The sequence below is a fragment of the Oryzias latipes genome, chromosome 11 (genome assembly GCF_002234675.1).
Source record: "Oryzias latipes chromosome 11, ASM223467v1".
NCBI lineage: Eukaryota > Metazoa > Chordata > Actinopteri > Beloniformes > Adrianichthyidae > Oryzias > Oryzias latipes.
In genome coordinates this window covers 11,023,909-11,039,971 of record NC_019869.2, presented here as the reverse complement: position 1 = coordinate 11,039,971, position 16,063 = coordinate 11,023,909, and the positions used below count along the sequence as shown (strand labels likewise).

The following is a 16,063-nucleotide window of genomic DNA, read 5'->3' as shown; positions in this document are numbered from 1 at the left end:
CAGCTTCCTCTTATGGACGAAATGAGGAGTTCAAAATGAAAATACAAATTCCAACCTTTATTCAACAGAAAGCCTACACAACAAAAACAAACAATGCTCAGGCTCTCAACAAATATCTTGACACAATTGCTTCCATTTACCTCAAAGACAGTGCCAATTAAAAACTGCATCCATGTGGTTTGGAGACATAAACTGTGCATCCTCTATAACACCTCACTGCATCTAAAAGTTATTCCGACATGTAAGGTTTTCATCTAAAATCCTCCAAGTTGTGCTTCTGCATTAAAAGACGAGACAGTGTAATGGATGTACAGTGAACTACAGTGATGTGAAAAAAAGAAAAACATCTCCCTTATTCCTTCACTACAGAAAGCTTCTCATTCCTCCAAAATTCAATTGATTTGAGTGCTGAAACCCAAAGTTTAGCTGTGGCGGTCTCTGAACGTCTGGAACCAGTAGACCAACTAAGAACCCAAATAACAATGAGGTGAAACCCAATCAAGTACAAAAACCAACAGTGCTTTAAAATAATCATAGTTTTAAATGGTATTAAAGCTTATGACGGTACAAAGTGAAGGAACGTTTGACCTAAAGTGATGCTTTGAAATGAAAACAAAATTGCAGTCAAGGTTTTGTTACAATATACACACATATGTACAGAGAACCTTTATATTATTAATACCCAAACCAAAGAAACTTTTATAATAAATCCAGAAAAAACATATATAAAATATAAATAAGCACAAAAGTGAGCTTAAAAGTCTTTTCATCTTTTGTCTCAAAAGAAAGTGATCCTTTGTTGTGGTTGGTACAATCTTTGATGAAGTGGGAAAAAAAAAAAAAAAAAAGCTGGTGCTAAAATGGCTCTTGAAGTTTTGAGGTGAGGATGATGAAGGTATTCTGAAAACCACCAGAAGAGCTGGGTTCCTGATGTCCAGAACCTCAAGGTGGCATTTTTAAGTATCCGACTCCTTTAAATAAAAAACACCTGTGGAAAAAATGAAATATGTAAATAATCACACTTTTTTTTCTTCTTAATCTAGTCACTCTTTCAAAGATTCTAATCTAAGAGGGCCTACCACAAAACTGGCCATTAAAACAAATATCTAAAGCTGCGTTCACACCAGACACCAGTCAGGGGCATCGAGTTTCAATGTCAAGTCATTATACAGACGCGATCTGAGGTCCTGCGGCGCGATTTGGGTGTCAGGCGTGGCGAGATCAGGGACTCAGCTTTGGGGACTCGGCGTTCTCAGTGACTTGATCAAAGGGTAGAAAAATGAATCCAATATGGCCACTCGATGCGAGGATTTCCTAAATTTCCATTCATTTACTTATCCCGGTGGGGCCACGGCGTTACCGGAGGCTGTCCTGGTTACTGGGATACACCCTGGACTAACAAGTGAAGTCCAGAAAAACGTTGGCGGTTGCTCTGCGGCCAGGGCGTCTGGCTGTAAAGTTGACGCGCGTCAGGAGAGGCAGCAGACAGGAATTGGACGCACGGATTGCGTCTGGTGTGAATGTAGCATAAAACCTTTGCTGTATGCTACTAATGCCGTATGTGTGGCACGTTCAAGAATGCACTGAATGCGGGTTTTTGAACACGCTTTTAGCATAACGTGTTCACACTGGACTGTCGCTACAAAAATGCTAACCCACTAACTGTACCTACAGTTGGAAGAGGCTTGGTGTGAAATGTTAAAGTGGTACAAGTCTCGTGAATCTTCCTTTTTTTTTTTACAGATCCATTCTAATATATATGAAAACTTGGTGTCGTATAATTACGTTATGATAATGTTCAAGGAAAACAGTAATAAAAGGTTTCCCCCAGAAGCCCTTGAAGTCTGAACACAGGACTAGCAGAAAAAGTAAATTATCTGCAAAGATGAATGTGTTTATTATAGTTCCAATCATATACAGAACTTTCAAAAGAAAAGAAAAAAAAAACGTGTGGTGATGAGGTTATCGTCACACCCCTAATTGAGATGCATACCGAATCATGGACAGGGAAAAATACACACCTCTAATAATCAGTGATGTAAGGTGAAAGGGTCTGTAACCAACAATGCTGTTCTTAGTGAGAAGCTGAAACCTAATGTGATGGTTTTACCTAGAACAGGAGCCCAGAGGCTGCTACTACAGCACCGTTCGCATAGTCTGGACCCCACAGTCCACAAAGCTCTGCAGAAAAGAAAATACTCCACTTTGAGAAAATATTTTACAGTGCGTTCCAAATCATTATGCAAATTGTATTTAAGTGTCAACAAAATACAATTCTTTGTTTTTTAATTAAACTCATGGATGATATTGTGTCTAAGGGCTCTTTGGATCACTGACAAGCATGATCCTTGTACTATCAAAAGATGTGTGGCTGATTCAGAAGACACAGGGGTTCCTCAGATAAAGGCAGAATAAGGAACGTTTCTGACAGAAAAATGCATCAGATGAAGAAAGCAGTGAATATAATACCACAGCAAGCACATATTTGAAGCTGCTGGTTTCTCTGGAGTCCCACAAACATTTAGGTGTAGGATCCTCCAGCAGCTGGTAGTTATACGTCAACCTTCTATTCAACCAACCTCTAACAGCACCCACAAGCTGAAACGGCTGCAGTGGGCCCAGACATACATGAAGACTCATTTTCAAATAGTCTTGTTCACTGATGAATGATGTGCAATCATAGATGGTTCAGATGGATAGAGTAGTGGTTGGCCACCATGTCCCAACAAGGCTATGACGTCAGCAAGGAGGGGGCGGAGTCATGTTTTGGGCTGAAATCACAGGGATAGAGCTGGTGTGGTCCCTGAAGGTGTGAAAATGACCTCTGAAAAGTTATGTGGAGTTTCTGACTGATCAATTTCTCCAGTGGTAGATAAAAAACCATGTTTCCCGTAGCAAAGTCATCTTCATGCTTGACAATTCACCACCTTATGCAGCATGGCATGACTGTACATCATTGGCTTCTATGGGCATAAAATGAGAGAAACTGGTGGTGTGGCCCACATCCTCCCCTGACCTTAACCCTATTGAGAACCTTTGAAGCATCCTCAAGCAAAATATCTGAGGTCGGGAGGTGTTCACATCCAAACAGCAGCTCTGGGAGGCTTTTCTGACATCCTGTTAAGAAATTCAAGCAGAAAAACTCCCCCAAAACTCAAAAAGGTTTAATGGATGCAAGACTAGTGAAGCTGCTACAAAATAAGCGGATTGTGTGGAAAAGTGCATTTTAAAGTTTTTATTTTTGAAAAAGAATGTACTGTTATATTTAGGAGGTTTGTTCAATAACATTTAATGTATATTCAAATGATTACTGACTTGAAAATGATGCTGTTGTTTGCATTGAATATTTAAAAAAAATCATAGAAAAATATCATTTGCATTATAATTTGGAACGCACTATACAAATATGCATATATGCAATTAACAGGGAACAGGTAGAATAAAAAAAAAACACTGCAAACTAAATAAAGATTTGTTGTTGTCAGACAACACCATCTAGTGGTACAAATGTAGACTGCAGTCTGAAAAAATACCTGCAAGAACAGAATATTGAGTTTGACTTTTTCATAGACATAATTGGAAATGGACACATTTGTTTCAAAATCTAAAAAACAAGAATGCCAACAATGATTGCTGGTTTGCAGATATTTGGAAGTTCGTTTTTCTTTTTATGCAAAAAGGTGTAAGTTTGCGTGTGTATAATTAATTAGCACATATAGTCATTAAGTGTTTGTTTACCTGATGTAAAGGGTGTGTCCGCTGGTCTGGGGTCCATGCTGGTGTGCTGTACTGTGTGTGGGGTGTAAAAGATGAGTTAGCTTACACACAGAGGGCTCAAAATCAATACCAGACTTAGTTTTGAAAAGATTAGCTTGCTGGCAGATGAACATATGCAAGCTTCAACTAAGGTTGTGACGATGGACGATGGAATCATCCATCGCGATGGCTGACTGACATCACGATGGAAAGACACTATTGTAATGCCACGCCCCCGCCACGCTGCGACTCGACACCATAAGCCGCGGTTACATGTGCAAAATATCTTGATCGGATCAATGGTCAGATTAGAATTCAACCGTGCACATGGGCCCAGAAAATCTTTTTCCGATTATAACCATCGTTCAAATGGGTCACACTTTCGGTCGGATTAAATCATTCGCACATGTGCAGTAGTGTTTGAAATACCGGAAAAAGAAATGAGTTCTGCTGAGAGGCATGCATAGATATCTGGCAGCTCCGTAATATCCTAGATGATCTTCTAAACGTGCTTTTATTAATTTTACGGTTATTATGAAGCGCCTGTTTGCTCATCATTTTAATTTGAATCCGTGTGGTCAGTGCTTTTTTTGTGGAAGAACGAAGCCGGAGGAAGGCAGCCAGGGCTAGGAGAGGCTAAAGGCCCGTACACACCGGGACGAATATTCGCCAGGCGTTATTCGCCAGCGTTTTTCGCCACGTTTTTTGTGTTCACACCCAGGCGATTTTCGCTGACGATGAGCCGAGCGAACATGCAATTTCATTCCCTGACATTAGATGGCGCTTAATGTAAACAGAAATACTCCTGTACACAAATTGGCGCTGCGCAACTTTACGCTTCTTAAACTCGCTTTTCCCTCAGAAGAAGAGAGCAAGTATTTACGCGCTTGTCAGAATCATACAAAGAAAACATGAATATTTCAAGCACCCGAACCAACTGGTGCTTGGTTCGGGGATATTTTAGGATGTCCGTCATTATTTCTTCGCGGCTGTGTAGATGCAACTCGGCGTCTATCTTCTTCGCTGGTATGTGTGCTCAGCAAGGCAGTTTTGTGTTTGAGCGCCCCCAAGTGGTGTTTTACTGTAACTTCAGAAGCTCCAGACACGTGAGCAAAAGCGGCGTTCTCATTGGTCAAATAGATTTCGACGCGACAAAAAAAAAAAAACGAGGCGTTTTTTTTTTTTTGACGCCTTGACGCGTGGCGTTTTTTTGCGACGGTGTGCACACTCTCATTGGTGCCCTTTGTTTAGTCACGAGGCGTGAAACGTCGGCGAATATCGCGCGCGAAATTCGTCCCGGTGTGTACGGGCCTTAACACGCGCTAACAACATTTAGCCTTTGATGAGCACAAAATCCATGCGGGAAACGCTGCAATCTGCATCTTGGCTGAACGTAAATATGTGGGAACAACATCAGCCTTTATTTTGTCGGGACACGACTGGAAACACAAATCCACGTGATTGTTTGAAAGGTTTCTAAGGACTGAGCGAGATTTCTGCTTTGAACAGCTCACACACACCGCCCCAAAGCCGCTGTGTGAGCCGACGGTCCGAGCTCTGCCTGGACACACACTTCTACCGGAAGACCCGGTTCTCCTGAGTTCGGTAGCTCGTTCACGTAGAGCTGCGGGACGGATCGCAGTCCACAGTCTCCCACACGTAGCGCACACGTTACAAAGCATCCCCCCTTCCCCTCAAACACAAAGTCCGTCTGCTCAGAGACACGGTCGCTCAGTCCACCGGTCCACTTGACTAATCAAGTGCAGGAGCGGACTACTTCTTTTCTATTTTGTTTGTCATTTTTGTTTTTTTGTTAAAGTCACTTCCCTCAGTTTATACTGGATCATCGCGGATGATTCATTAGTTGGGAAATAAAATAAATGAAGTAATTAAGTAAAATAACGAATAATAATTATATAATAACGAAAAATTAACCCCCCCACGATATCATCGTCCATCCCGATGGTTTACTGCAGACATCGTCAACTGCCAATTTAAGGGACTTCGTCCAACCCTAGCTTCAACCAGAAAAAAAAAAACAAATGAATAAAAGCTATGGGCTTTCACATAACCATCCCACAAATGTGCCTCTAACAGCAAAGCAAATCACACAAGCTAAACAACATGAATGAAGTTCAAATGTTGCAGTCAAAACGCTGTTTCACTGATTTTTTTTCTGTGCAAATCTGCATGCTTTTATTTGACAACATTAAGGCATTTTTGTGTGTTCCATCTCCCGATTGACTGTTGAACTTGTCTGCAGAAACAATAGCCGCGGTTACATGGGCAGAATATCTTGATCGGATCAATGATTGGGTTAAAATTCACCCGTGCACATGGGGTCAGAAAACCTTTTTCCGATTAGAACAAACGTTCCCATGGCTCACACTTTCGGTCGGAATGAATCATTTGGGCATGCGCAGTAGTGCTAAAAACTCCCGGATGAGGAAATAGGTCCCGTTCTAAACAAACAGCTGCCACAGACATTTATTTTATGCAGCAGCTCGGTAATATACGAGACGATCTTCCAAACGTGCTTTTATTAATGTCATGAATAGTATGAAGCGCCTGTTCGCTCATCATTTTATTTAATCCGTGTGATCAGTGCTGGAAGAAGGGTTGGGACAGGCTATAAACACAGGCTAACAACATTAGCCTGATGGACAAAATCCTGGACCATGAAACCCAGCAATCTGTATCTTGGCTGCACGTAAATGTCTGGGAATAACAAATTTTGTCGGGACACAACTGGAAACACAAATCCACGTCATTGTTTGAGCAGTTTCTAAGGATTGAGCAACATTTATTTCTGCTTCCCCAAACTCGCTGCGTGAGCTGGCGGCTCTCTTGAGTCCTGCAGCCGCTAACCCAAAGCGGCGGGACAGCTCGCAGTCTGAATTCTCCCACACATAACAAAACAACAAACCGCACACGTAAAAAAGCATTCTCCCCTCCTCAGACACAAAATTATTAATCCGGCTGCTCTGCTCACTCGGGTGCCAGTGGACCGAGTGAGCGTCGGGGGGCACGAAGCGCTCCTGCCCCGCATCTCCCTCGTGAGGGGTGTAAGAGAGGGGAGAGCCAGCGGGGCGAGAGCGGAGCGTCCGCAGAGCAGCTGGTCGGTCCCGTATGCGCTCCAAAGCTTTCTCTCAGCGAAACACCATCTATGCATGACGTAACCCAGAGCAGCAGTGACACACGATCGGAATGACTGTTTACATGCTCCACGATTGGATAAACGATCAGTATAACCCACCTATCTCGATCGGAAAGAAATTTTGATCCGAACGAGTCTGACCGGGGCAGAGTATTCCGAACGGCGCGTTTACATGACGCATTTGCTTTCCGATCAGGCGTTCTTTCCGATTACTTTTGCCCATGTAAACAAGGCTATTGTCACAGTTCTCCCACTTAAAAAGATGAGAGGCCTGTAATGTTCATTATTCCTCCACTATGAGAGACAAAAGGAGAGGAAAAAATCCAGAAAACCACATTGTGTCATTTTTAAAAAATTAATTTGTAAATTATGATGGAAAATAAGTATTTGGCCACCTACAAACAACATTTCTGGCTCTCACAGACCTGTAGCTTCTTCTGTAAGAGGATCCTCTGTCCTCCACTCATTACCTGTATTCATGTCACCTGTTTGCCAGACGTTTCCCCCTAAAGTTTGCTAGAGAACATTTGGATGATCCAGTAGAGGATTGGGAGAATGTCCTATGGTCAGATGAAACCAAGATAGAACTTTTTGATAAGAGCTCTACTCATCATGTTTGGAGGAGAAAGAATGCAGAGTTGCATCCCAAGAAGACCATCCCTACTGTAAAGCATGGGGGTGGAAACATTACAATTTGGGGCTGTTTTCAGCAAAGGGACCAAGACAACTTATCCGTGTAAAGGAAAGAATGAATGGGACAGTGTATCATCAGATTTGAAGTAAAACCTCCTTCCATCAGCAAGAGCACTGAAGATGAAACATGGCTGGGTCTTTCAGCATGACAGAAATCCCAACCACACTGCTATTGAAGGAGTGGCTTCATAAGAAGCATTTCAAGGTCCTGGAGTGGCCCAGCCAGTCTCCAGATCTCAACCCCATAGAAAATCTTTGGAGGGAGCTGAAAGTGTGTTGCCCAGCGAAAGCCCCAAAACATCACCGCTTTAGAGGAGATCTGCATGGAGGAATGGGCCAAAATACCAGCAACAGTTTGTAAAAACTTGTGAAGACTTACAGAAAACCTTTGGCTGATGTCATTGCCAACAAAGAGTATATAACAAAGTATTGAATTGAACTTTTCTTACTGACAAAATACTTATTTCCATCATAATTTTTAAGTACATTCTTTAAAAATCAGACAATGAGAATTTCTGTATGTTTTTTCTCGTTTTGTCTCTCATAGATGAGATAAACCTATGATGAAAATTACAGACCTCTTATCTTTTTAAGTGGGAGAACTTGCACAATTGTTGGCTGAGTAAATACTTTCTTGCCTCACTGTACAAGCCTCCCAATGTGAACTACGGTAGCTTTTTCTCTTTTTGTAACTGTATCTACAAAAAGTAGATAGAAGGACAAGTTTGAGCTAAATTACCTGGTAAGTGTAGGCGTTCTGAGGATAGCTCACTGGCATCTGTGGAATCACTATCCCACCAAAGTTGGAGTATGAATACGGCTGCAAAGAAGGTCAAAAAATACTTTAAAAAGGGTGGGACCTGAGATGAAAACTAGCTAGAAAGAAATTCATCATATCATGCTAACAAAAAAACTCTTATAAAAAGTGGCACGCTTTGATTATCTCACAAACATACAGATTTAAAATACACATAATGCACATACTAATGCTAATACGCATCCAAGGGTTTTAGGACCAAAACCATCAAAGTAAACTTCCAAAAACACCAGGGCTACCTGATTATATGGAGTGCCTCCACTGACAATGGGTGAGGGTTGTGTCACCCCTCCTCCTAAAGGGGGACAGCAAGCACAGTAAAAGTACTGGGTGGGATTCATCCAGGCACCATTGCCAACAAAGCCAGGCGGAATAGACCCTAAATGGGAACAAAACAGACAAATGATCAGTAAGTCATGCCCAAAACGATTCAATCCAAAACCTTGAATTTTAAAAGCTTGCTTTAAAAAGGACTGAATTGGCCAGGAAGATTTTGGTTTATACAGTAAGAGATTACGTCAGGGTTAAGGTCTGAGCATTTTCTGTGAATAAAAAATGAATATCAAAGATTACATGTCCAGTGGCTATGGGGGGAAAGGCAAATCTGCATGTAAAAAATATCATAAATAGTTAAAAACACCTGTGCAATAAACATGCAAAATCACACCTAATCCAGAGGATGAGTCTAATGGTAACACATTCTGACAGTATAACCAAAACAGAAACAAACAAAAAAAGACTTACGAGGCCTCTTTTCTTTCAAAATAGCAGGGCCCAGCTTCAGTTTCCGACCCATAAAAATGATTTGTTGCTATAGAAAAGAAACACAATTAACGAGTGATGGTCAGCCTTTACATCTTGGTAAAAGAAAACATTACAGACATCCACTGACCTCAATGATTGACTGAATGTCTACATCTTCATTGAAGTACACGAACCCGTATCTGAAAAGACACATTTTTCAACATAGTTGGCAAACCAGGTTGACATTTAAGACATTCCTATCCTTCATTAGACAAAAAAAGCAGCATATAGTGACAGCAACACTCACCCTTTGCAGAGCCCACCGCGGTACCTGATGATCTTTACTTCCCTGACGGAACCATATCTGGCAAAGAACTCCTTTATTTCATTTTCATCCACCTGAAAAGGTCAATAGCATACAAAACAATTCAATTCAACTAAAACCTTTTGGAATATTTTAGCATGTGAATGCCTTTTCTGAAATTACAAAAAGCCTCAGAGGAGAAACTGAGGCATTTGTTTTTTTTGTAGAAATGTTCTCAGCCCAGTTTGCTGGATGAGTTTTTCCTCGTTAGTACTTTATATTTCCTTTAAGTTTTAACTGAATTTTCCTGCAATAACTGGTATAACTGTTTTCAATCCTAAATGTGAGTTTCTAATTATCACTATTTCTTAAATTTTCACAGTTTATTTATGATAAAGTCGAAAAGCAAAAAAAAAAAGAAAAGGTCTTAAAAAGCACATGTAAGCACAAGCTCACTTATTTGGAATATTATTTTTATATAGGCTCCCTTCGTCCCACTCCTTCAAGCAATAAATCAAGCTCTACATGACTTTAGTTAATGATTACTATATTAAATTTAGCATATGAGATTTAAGTGTCTTTTTTGTCTGTTTTATTGTCTTTTTCTTTTATTTGTGCACTTCAGCATTTCTGTAATGAGCTTGATAAATCTGTGTACATTATTGCTTTGACTACAATGCTTGAAATAAATAAAATAGATAAATAACTAAATACATTTTTAATGAGATAATGGGAGTAAAATGTTTTGGGTGCTGTGTTTTTTGTTTTTTTTACTTTTCATATAAATCCAACAGAAGTTTAAATAAAATTTGCAGGTAGGTGATTCCCTTTCTAAGCAAAGATGTGAGCATTTCCACAAACAACTGTTTTCTGTTTAAAAAAAAGAAAGTATCTTTGTTCATTTACTACAGTATTACATGCAGAATACATGTAACTTTGAGTGAAACCAAACTGACCTTCATGTCGATCCCTCCAACAAAAAGGCTGTTGGGCGTCAGTTTGCCCTCAGGCAAAATGAATCCATTAGCCAACTTATAGGGAGAGACTGTCTGATTAATACTTCTGGGTCTGTTCAGATCCTTCAAGGAGAGAAAAAGAATTAGGGTTAGTTTTAAATGTTAAAGTAAAACCTCACAATAACCCCGCTAAAGTACAAATTTCCCACAATTCACAGAGCTTTACGCTTTGGAAAAGATGAAGTTGAAATAGTTAGTCAAACAAACCATGTGCTGAGCAATAGCCAACCACTGAACCGAGTTATAAGGTTTTTATGAAATGTAAATCACAATATTTTGTAAGCGTATTCCATTAAATTGAACTTTTTTCAAACGGGTGTCATTTTACATGTATTAAAAAAAATAAAATACAGAGAATCTTTGTTCAAACCTTTCCGTAATTTTTGTTCTAATATTTTAAAGAACTAAAAAAGCAAAGAGCTACAAACAGGCGGGGAACCAACCTCATCTGCTCATAAAAAGTACAAGTTGATCTGCAATGACACGTTGAAAAGCCATAATTTGTCATAGACATGATCCGTTTGGTTTATGTGCTTATCACAATATCACCAGTCTGTTTTGTTCTTCCTAGTTACAGAGCAAAACATTGGGGAAGTACTAAATATTGACCAGGGTGAACGGTTTATTTTTTTGTTAGTCAATCTGAAATTTGCTTTAATTGTCTTTGCATTCACTAAAATTTTTTCCGATTTCTCCCTAATTTTTTTAGGACTCCAATAGTTGTAGGCCTAGTCCTAATTTCCGTTACTCAAACATGTGGGTTCACTCTATATGAGAAAAAACATTATATTAGGGATTTCTGTGGAGTTTGTTTTAACAGAAATGAGAACTTGTGATGTTTTAGAGACTATTTACGGTCAGTCACTGAGAAACTATGAAGGTAAATATGGTCCAAAAAGAACACACTTGTAGATATGATCTGAGAACTTGTAATATAGAATGTGACACACCAAAAACCTGCATCTGTGTGTAAAAATCTTCTGCTGATTTATAATAAAGGTGCTCAATAGCCCTGACCCTGTTGTCCTGCTACAAGAAACAGGATTTTCCTGCTGACGGTACGTTGGCCGCCGTCTCGCTGCATGTCTGCATTTAAAGCACAAAGAAATCATTTCTCATTAAAATGCAGGAAAAAACTGACATTTTTCTTCAGAAATGCATTTGTAGTTCACTCTGTGTCAATGCAAAATGACTGAGAGACTTGCTGTCACATTTGAACGTTTATCAGAAGAGTTATTGAAGCAGGAAGTCTTAATCTGTGAAGATCTTTCTAACTTTACCAAATCCTCTGCGTGCTGCGCTCTGATTGGTTGACTCCGCCTCCTCTAACCCCCCCCCCCCCCCCTTCCATTTTCGGACACAGATTCGAGCACACGCAGAAGCACATTTGAGCAGTTGCGATCACAGATTTTAAGTTGTAACTCTAAATCAGTGCATCTCAAATAGTGTGTGTGTGTGGGGGGGCATGGTGCGATGCCAGGGGGGGCGCGCGGTAGTGGCGGTTTTAGGCACAGGGAACACGGGCAATTGTCGGCTGCACAAATTAAACGTGGGGGAAACGTGGGGGTGGTGGTGACAGCGGCTCAGTGCTTGGGAAAAAAATCTGCGCCACTATTCCTATTGTCTGTTAAATCGCAGAGTTTATGACAGCCTGAAACCTGTGAATCCCCGTCCGTGCAGCTGCTCTCCTGTCACACGTGTGTGAGAACGAAAGGGGAGGGGTAGTGTGGGCTCAGGTTGCCAGGTGAAACGGGGCACGAAGAGAGCTGCAAGCGCTGCCTGTTGCCCAATACCAGGATCATGGCGTGCCTTTAGATCAGTGTTTTTCAACCTTTTCTGAGCCACGGCACACTTTAACCTTAAAAAAAAATCCCGCGGCACACCAGCATCCAAAAATTAAAAAAAAAAAGGATAAACTCATAGTCTGTATTGATCTACAGCCCCTCCACAATCTCACATGCATTTTGGAGATAATTGTTGCAGAAAAAGCTGGAAACTGCAGCTGTTTTTTTCTAAAAGATTCAATAAAAGTTAAGTTAGAAGATTTAAAAATAGTTTGATGTGTGTTCGTTGGTTTCAAGACGTCTAACGACAGATCTCCTTGTGCCCTGTCACTCTCACAACCCAATGCATCATGGGAGATGTAGTGCATAAAACGGCCGGAGATCGGTTTTCGGAGCTTCATTGTTTTGTTCACTTGTTCCACGGTCTGATACCGGATTCTGTGGAAAGCTACAGCGCTAAAGACGAGCTTTAGCTGGTATTTTTGTTAGAACTGAGCGACTTTACGAGCTAAATCGGGACAAGGAAGTGAAGACTTTAACCACTTCTGATTGGTCAGACTGATGACATGTGATTAAGCCCCTCAAGAATGATTGGTGGAGACAGTCAAAGGGACGGGACTTTTCCCAAATACAGCCGGAGCTGCAGCTGAATCGCGGTACGGTCATTCTTATCAAAATGTCTTTAATAAAATAAAATAAACGCAAAGAAAAAGTATTTTACGATCTTTTATATTCCTAACTCCTCAGTGTTTTATCAGGGCCTGTTTGGATGAACACAGAGCTGAAATCCTGGAGATGGGAAATGTTTTTAGATCAGTTAATGAGGGCAATTTTCCACGGCACACTTGACCATCTCCCACGGCACACTAGTGTGCCGCGGCACACTGGTTGAAAAACACTGCTTTAGATGACTTAGCTCATACTAATAATGTCATTTTTTATTAAGTATTGAAGACATTTTGATGACGTGTCTTTGTTTTCCATAAATGTATTCTTTGTCTGCCTGTCGTTTAGTTGGTGTCAGTATTTGACAGAAATAAAGCAGGTAGTGAAGTAAACTGCTGCACTTTTTGAGATGATAAATAAACAATCATCATTTAGAAAAAGGAAAAATCAGCACAATGTTTTTTTGACTTATTTCTTCAGACTAAAAACGTTAAATGTATTGGTGCTGCTGTGTTAATGTTTCAGAACAATTTACATTTAATATTATTTATTGATTGAATTATTTTTCTCAGCATCAAATGGGTCAGTTGGTCAAAATGTTTCTAGTTTAAATAACGAATTTTTATTTCAGGCACTTTAAGCTTCTTTTCTGTTTAAGACTAGAACAGGGCTTCTGTGTGGCTAAATAAAGTTAATATTTGTTGAAAGTGGATTTACATTCCTTTTTTTTATTTGTTAATGTTAAAAGATACTATTTTAGGTATATTTACACATTTTTTTATAGATACTTCCTCAATATATTGTCACAGCGCGTTTGTGTGTGGTGGTGGTGGTGGGGGGTCTCTCTGTAATGTTTGAGGTTAACACAGTAAGTAAGAACAAATCAGAATGGTGCTATTGTAACGACCCCGCTAATAAGTCACTCATAGCGGGGTAAATGAAAGCCGAGCTGTCATTCAAGTGGCTGCGCTGGAGAGCTGTCCGTCTCTCATACACCACCCCACTCCGAACAGTCTCAGAGAGGACGAGGCTTCAAGCCCATTTATTTTGGACTCACAACACTGAACATTGCACATGGGTCATCACCCTCTCCCCCTTCCACACTCATAGTGCAACAAAAAGAAACAAACATAACAGGAAGAATTAACTAAGGGTGGAACAACAAAACAGCCATATGAAAAGAAACGTGGGCAAAAAAAAAAAAAAAAAACACCCATGCCATGCTCAGCCCTATTTTGACCAGGGGATCGCATCCCACAATCCCCTGCTGCCAGCAGACCCAACGTGCACGTGGCCGCCACTAGTGTAAACAAAACGGATCAAGTCTGTGACACGGACACATGAGTTTTCAACTTAGAGGTCATCTTATCGTTTTATTTCAGGAGCAGATGAGGTTAGTTCCCAGCCTGTTTTAGTTCTTAAAAATATCAGAAACGAAACAAAAATCCCCCGTAATACGATTCCGTATGTATTTGCTAAAGCAAGGCAAGCAGACACGTGAATGTTAGCTTAAAAGTTTTAGCGACATTACGTTAAGTAGCCAACTATAATAGACCCCGTGAAAAAATTCCACGATTTACTTAAAACTTTACTTTAGTCCAAACGCTGTAAACACGAAAACACTGAAAGTCCTTGAGAAATCGGTTGATATTTTAGCTGTAGAAGTGATCCGGCTGAAGTTGAACCGACGTTGGCCTCTATCATACTCGGCGCCATTTTCATCGAGTCTTCCCGCTAGTTCACCTCAAGCTAAGCGCGATCGCACCAATTACTTGACACAAAACGCAAATTAACGCAACAACATTCTCAGTAAATAAACATCTCGTACACGCACATAAAATAACAGAAAAACTTACCATTTCTAAAATGATTAAAACCAAGAATTTGGCCAGAAACCCAAGCCGCGGATCTTCAAGGCTCTGCTCAGCAATCGAGAATGATCCGAAACCACGCCCATCACGTCCGGCGTGACCCCACTCCGCCGAGACAGATCCACTGCATGGTCAACCAGGGAGGACCGGGAGGACGCACTCTTCTTTTAAAATGTAATTTATTCCAGAAGAAAGGCAACTCCTAATTAATTAGTATATTTATCAGTTTTAATTTGCTTTTATTAATATTAACTTTTTTTACACGGAGGCATTTCAAAGTACTTTTTTTATTTTTATTTTTTAGCAAACAGGAAAATTCAATCATCTTATGTGGTGTGACAAAACATTTATGAGTTGTTAAATTATTTTCATAAGCTTATTTGTTTGGAAAAAACATGAAAGTTTTTTTGTGTTTTGACAATTATTTATTTATTTTTAAATTAACATGATGCAACTAGCCCACATGTTTATTTGTGTGCTGGATTAATTAAAGATGTTGTTTGCTGACCAATATGTGTATTTCTTTCAGATTTTGTCAATTTTTTTGTAATTGAAAACGTTAAATGGTTAGTGTAAGAAACAAAAGTTAAATAAATACTCACTGAAAAGCACAGAAGGACACACAATATGTATGGATGTCAATTCTGATCAGTTTTGCTCAATTGTTCCATCATTCAAACACACTAATATTCTATTACGATATGCTTTTCAATGCAACAACCTCTCATTTTTCTGCCTAATTCATCACCAGAGCTTCTAGAGTAACTTTGTTATTTTTTGTAAGCAATTGTAAACCACCAAAGCCTGAAAACAAAAGATGGATGCACTGCATCACAGGCAGCATAAGCCCTGTAATCTTTGAAGTTCCTTTAATATGAAGGCTGTCTGTACCCTAAATGATTGCAATGCTTTACCATGGTCCTTTTTCCAGTTTTTCTCAGTCGCTTTGGTACAATTCTCAGATCAGAATTGAAGTTTGCAAATACGTGTGTGCATTTCTCAAAACAATTTGTACAAACAGCAAAACACTATGGATTTCTTGCAAAAGCCTGTAACGTGCTCAAAATCTTTAGTTCATCTCTGAAAACTAAGTCTTTATGTCATTGAACATGTCAGTGCCATCAGAATGTCAAGTCCTTGTGTCATTGTCTACGAACAAGACAGTCGAATTACTTAGTCATGTTGTCAGTATAACTGTGTACTTTAGAGGGAGGTTCTGATGTAAACTATGGCTAAAGTTTGGATGACAATGACA

The 16,063-nt window shown here is 39.9% G+C and overlaps 1 protein-coding gene across 2 annotated transcripts; it reads right to left on the bottom strand.

Annotated features, from left to right (window-relative positions):
- Positions 1–36: 36 nt before the first annotated feature.
- dazl (deleted in azoospermia like) lies at positions 37–14,941 on the bottom strand. Of its 2 annotated transcripts, NM_001104799.1 has the most exon segments (10): positions 37–988; positions 2,111–2,181; positions 3,739–3,789; positions 8,346–8,426; positions 8,663–8,802; positions 9,168–9,234; positions 9,316–9,367; positions 9,475–9,566; positions 10,428–10,550; positions 14,794–14,902. In NM_001104799.1, coding segments are annotated over 9 exon segments (654 nt in total). In that variant the 5' UTR covers positions 14,797–14,902; the 3' UTR covers positions 37–988; positions 2,111–2,136.
- Positions 14,942–16,063: the final 1,122 nt, after the last annotated feature.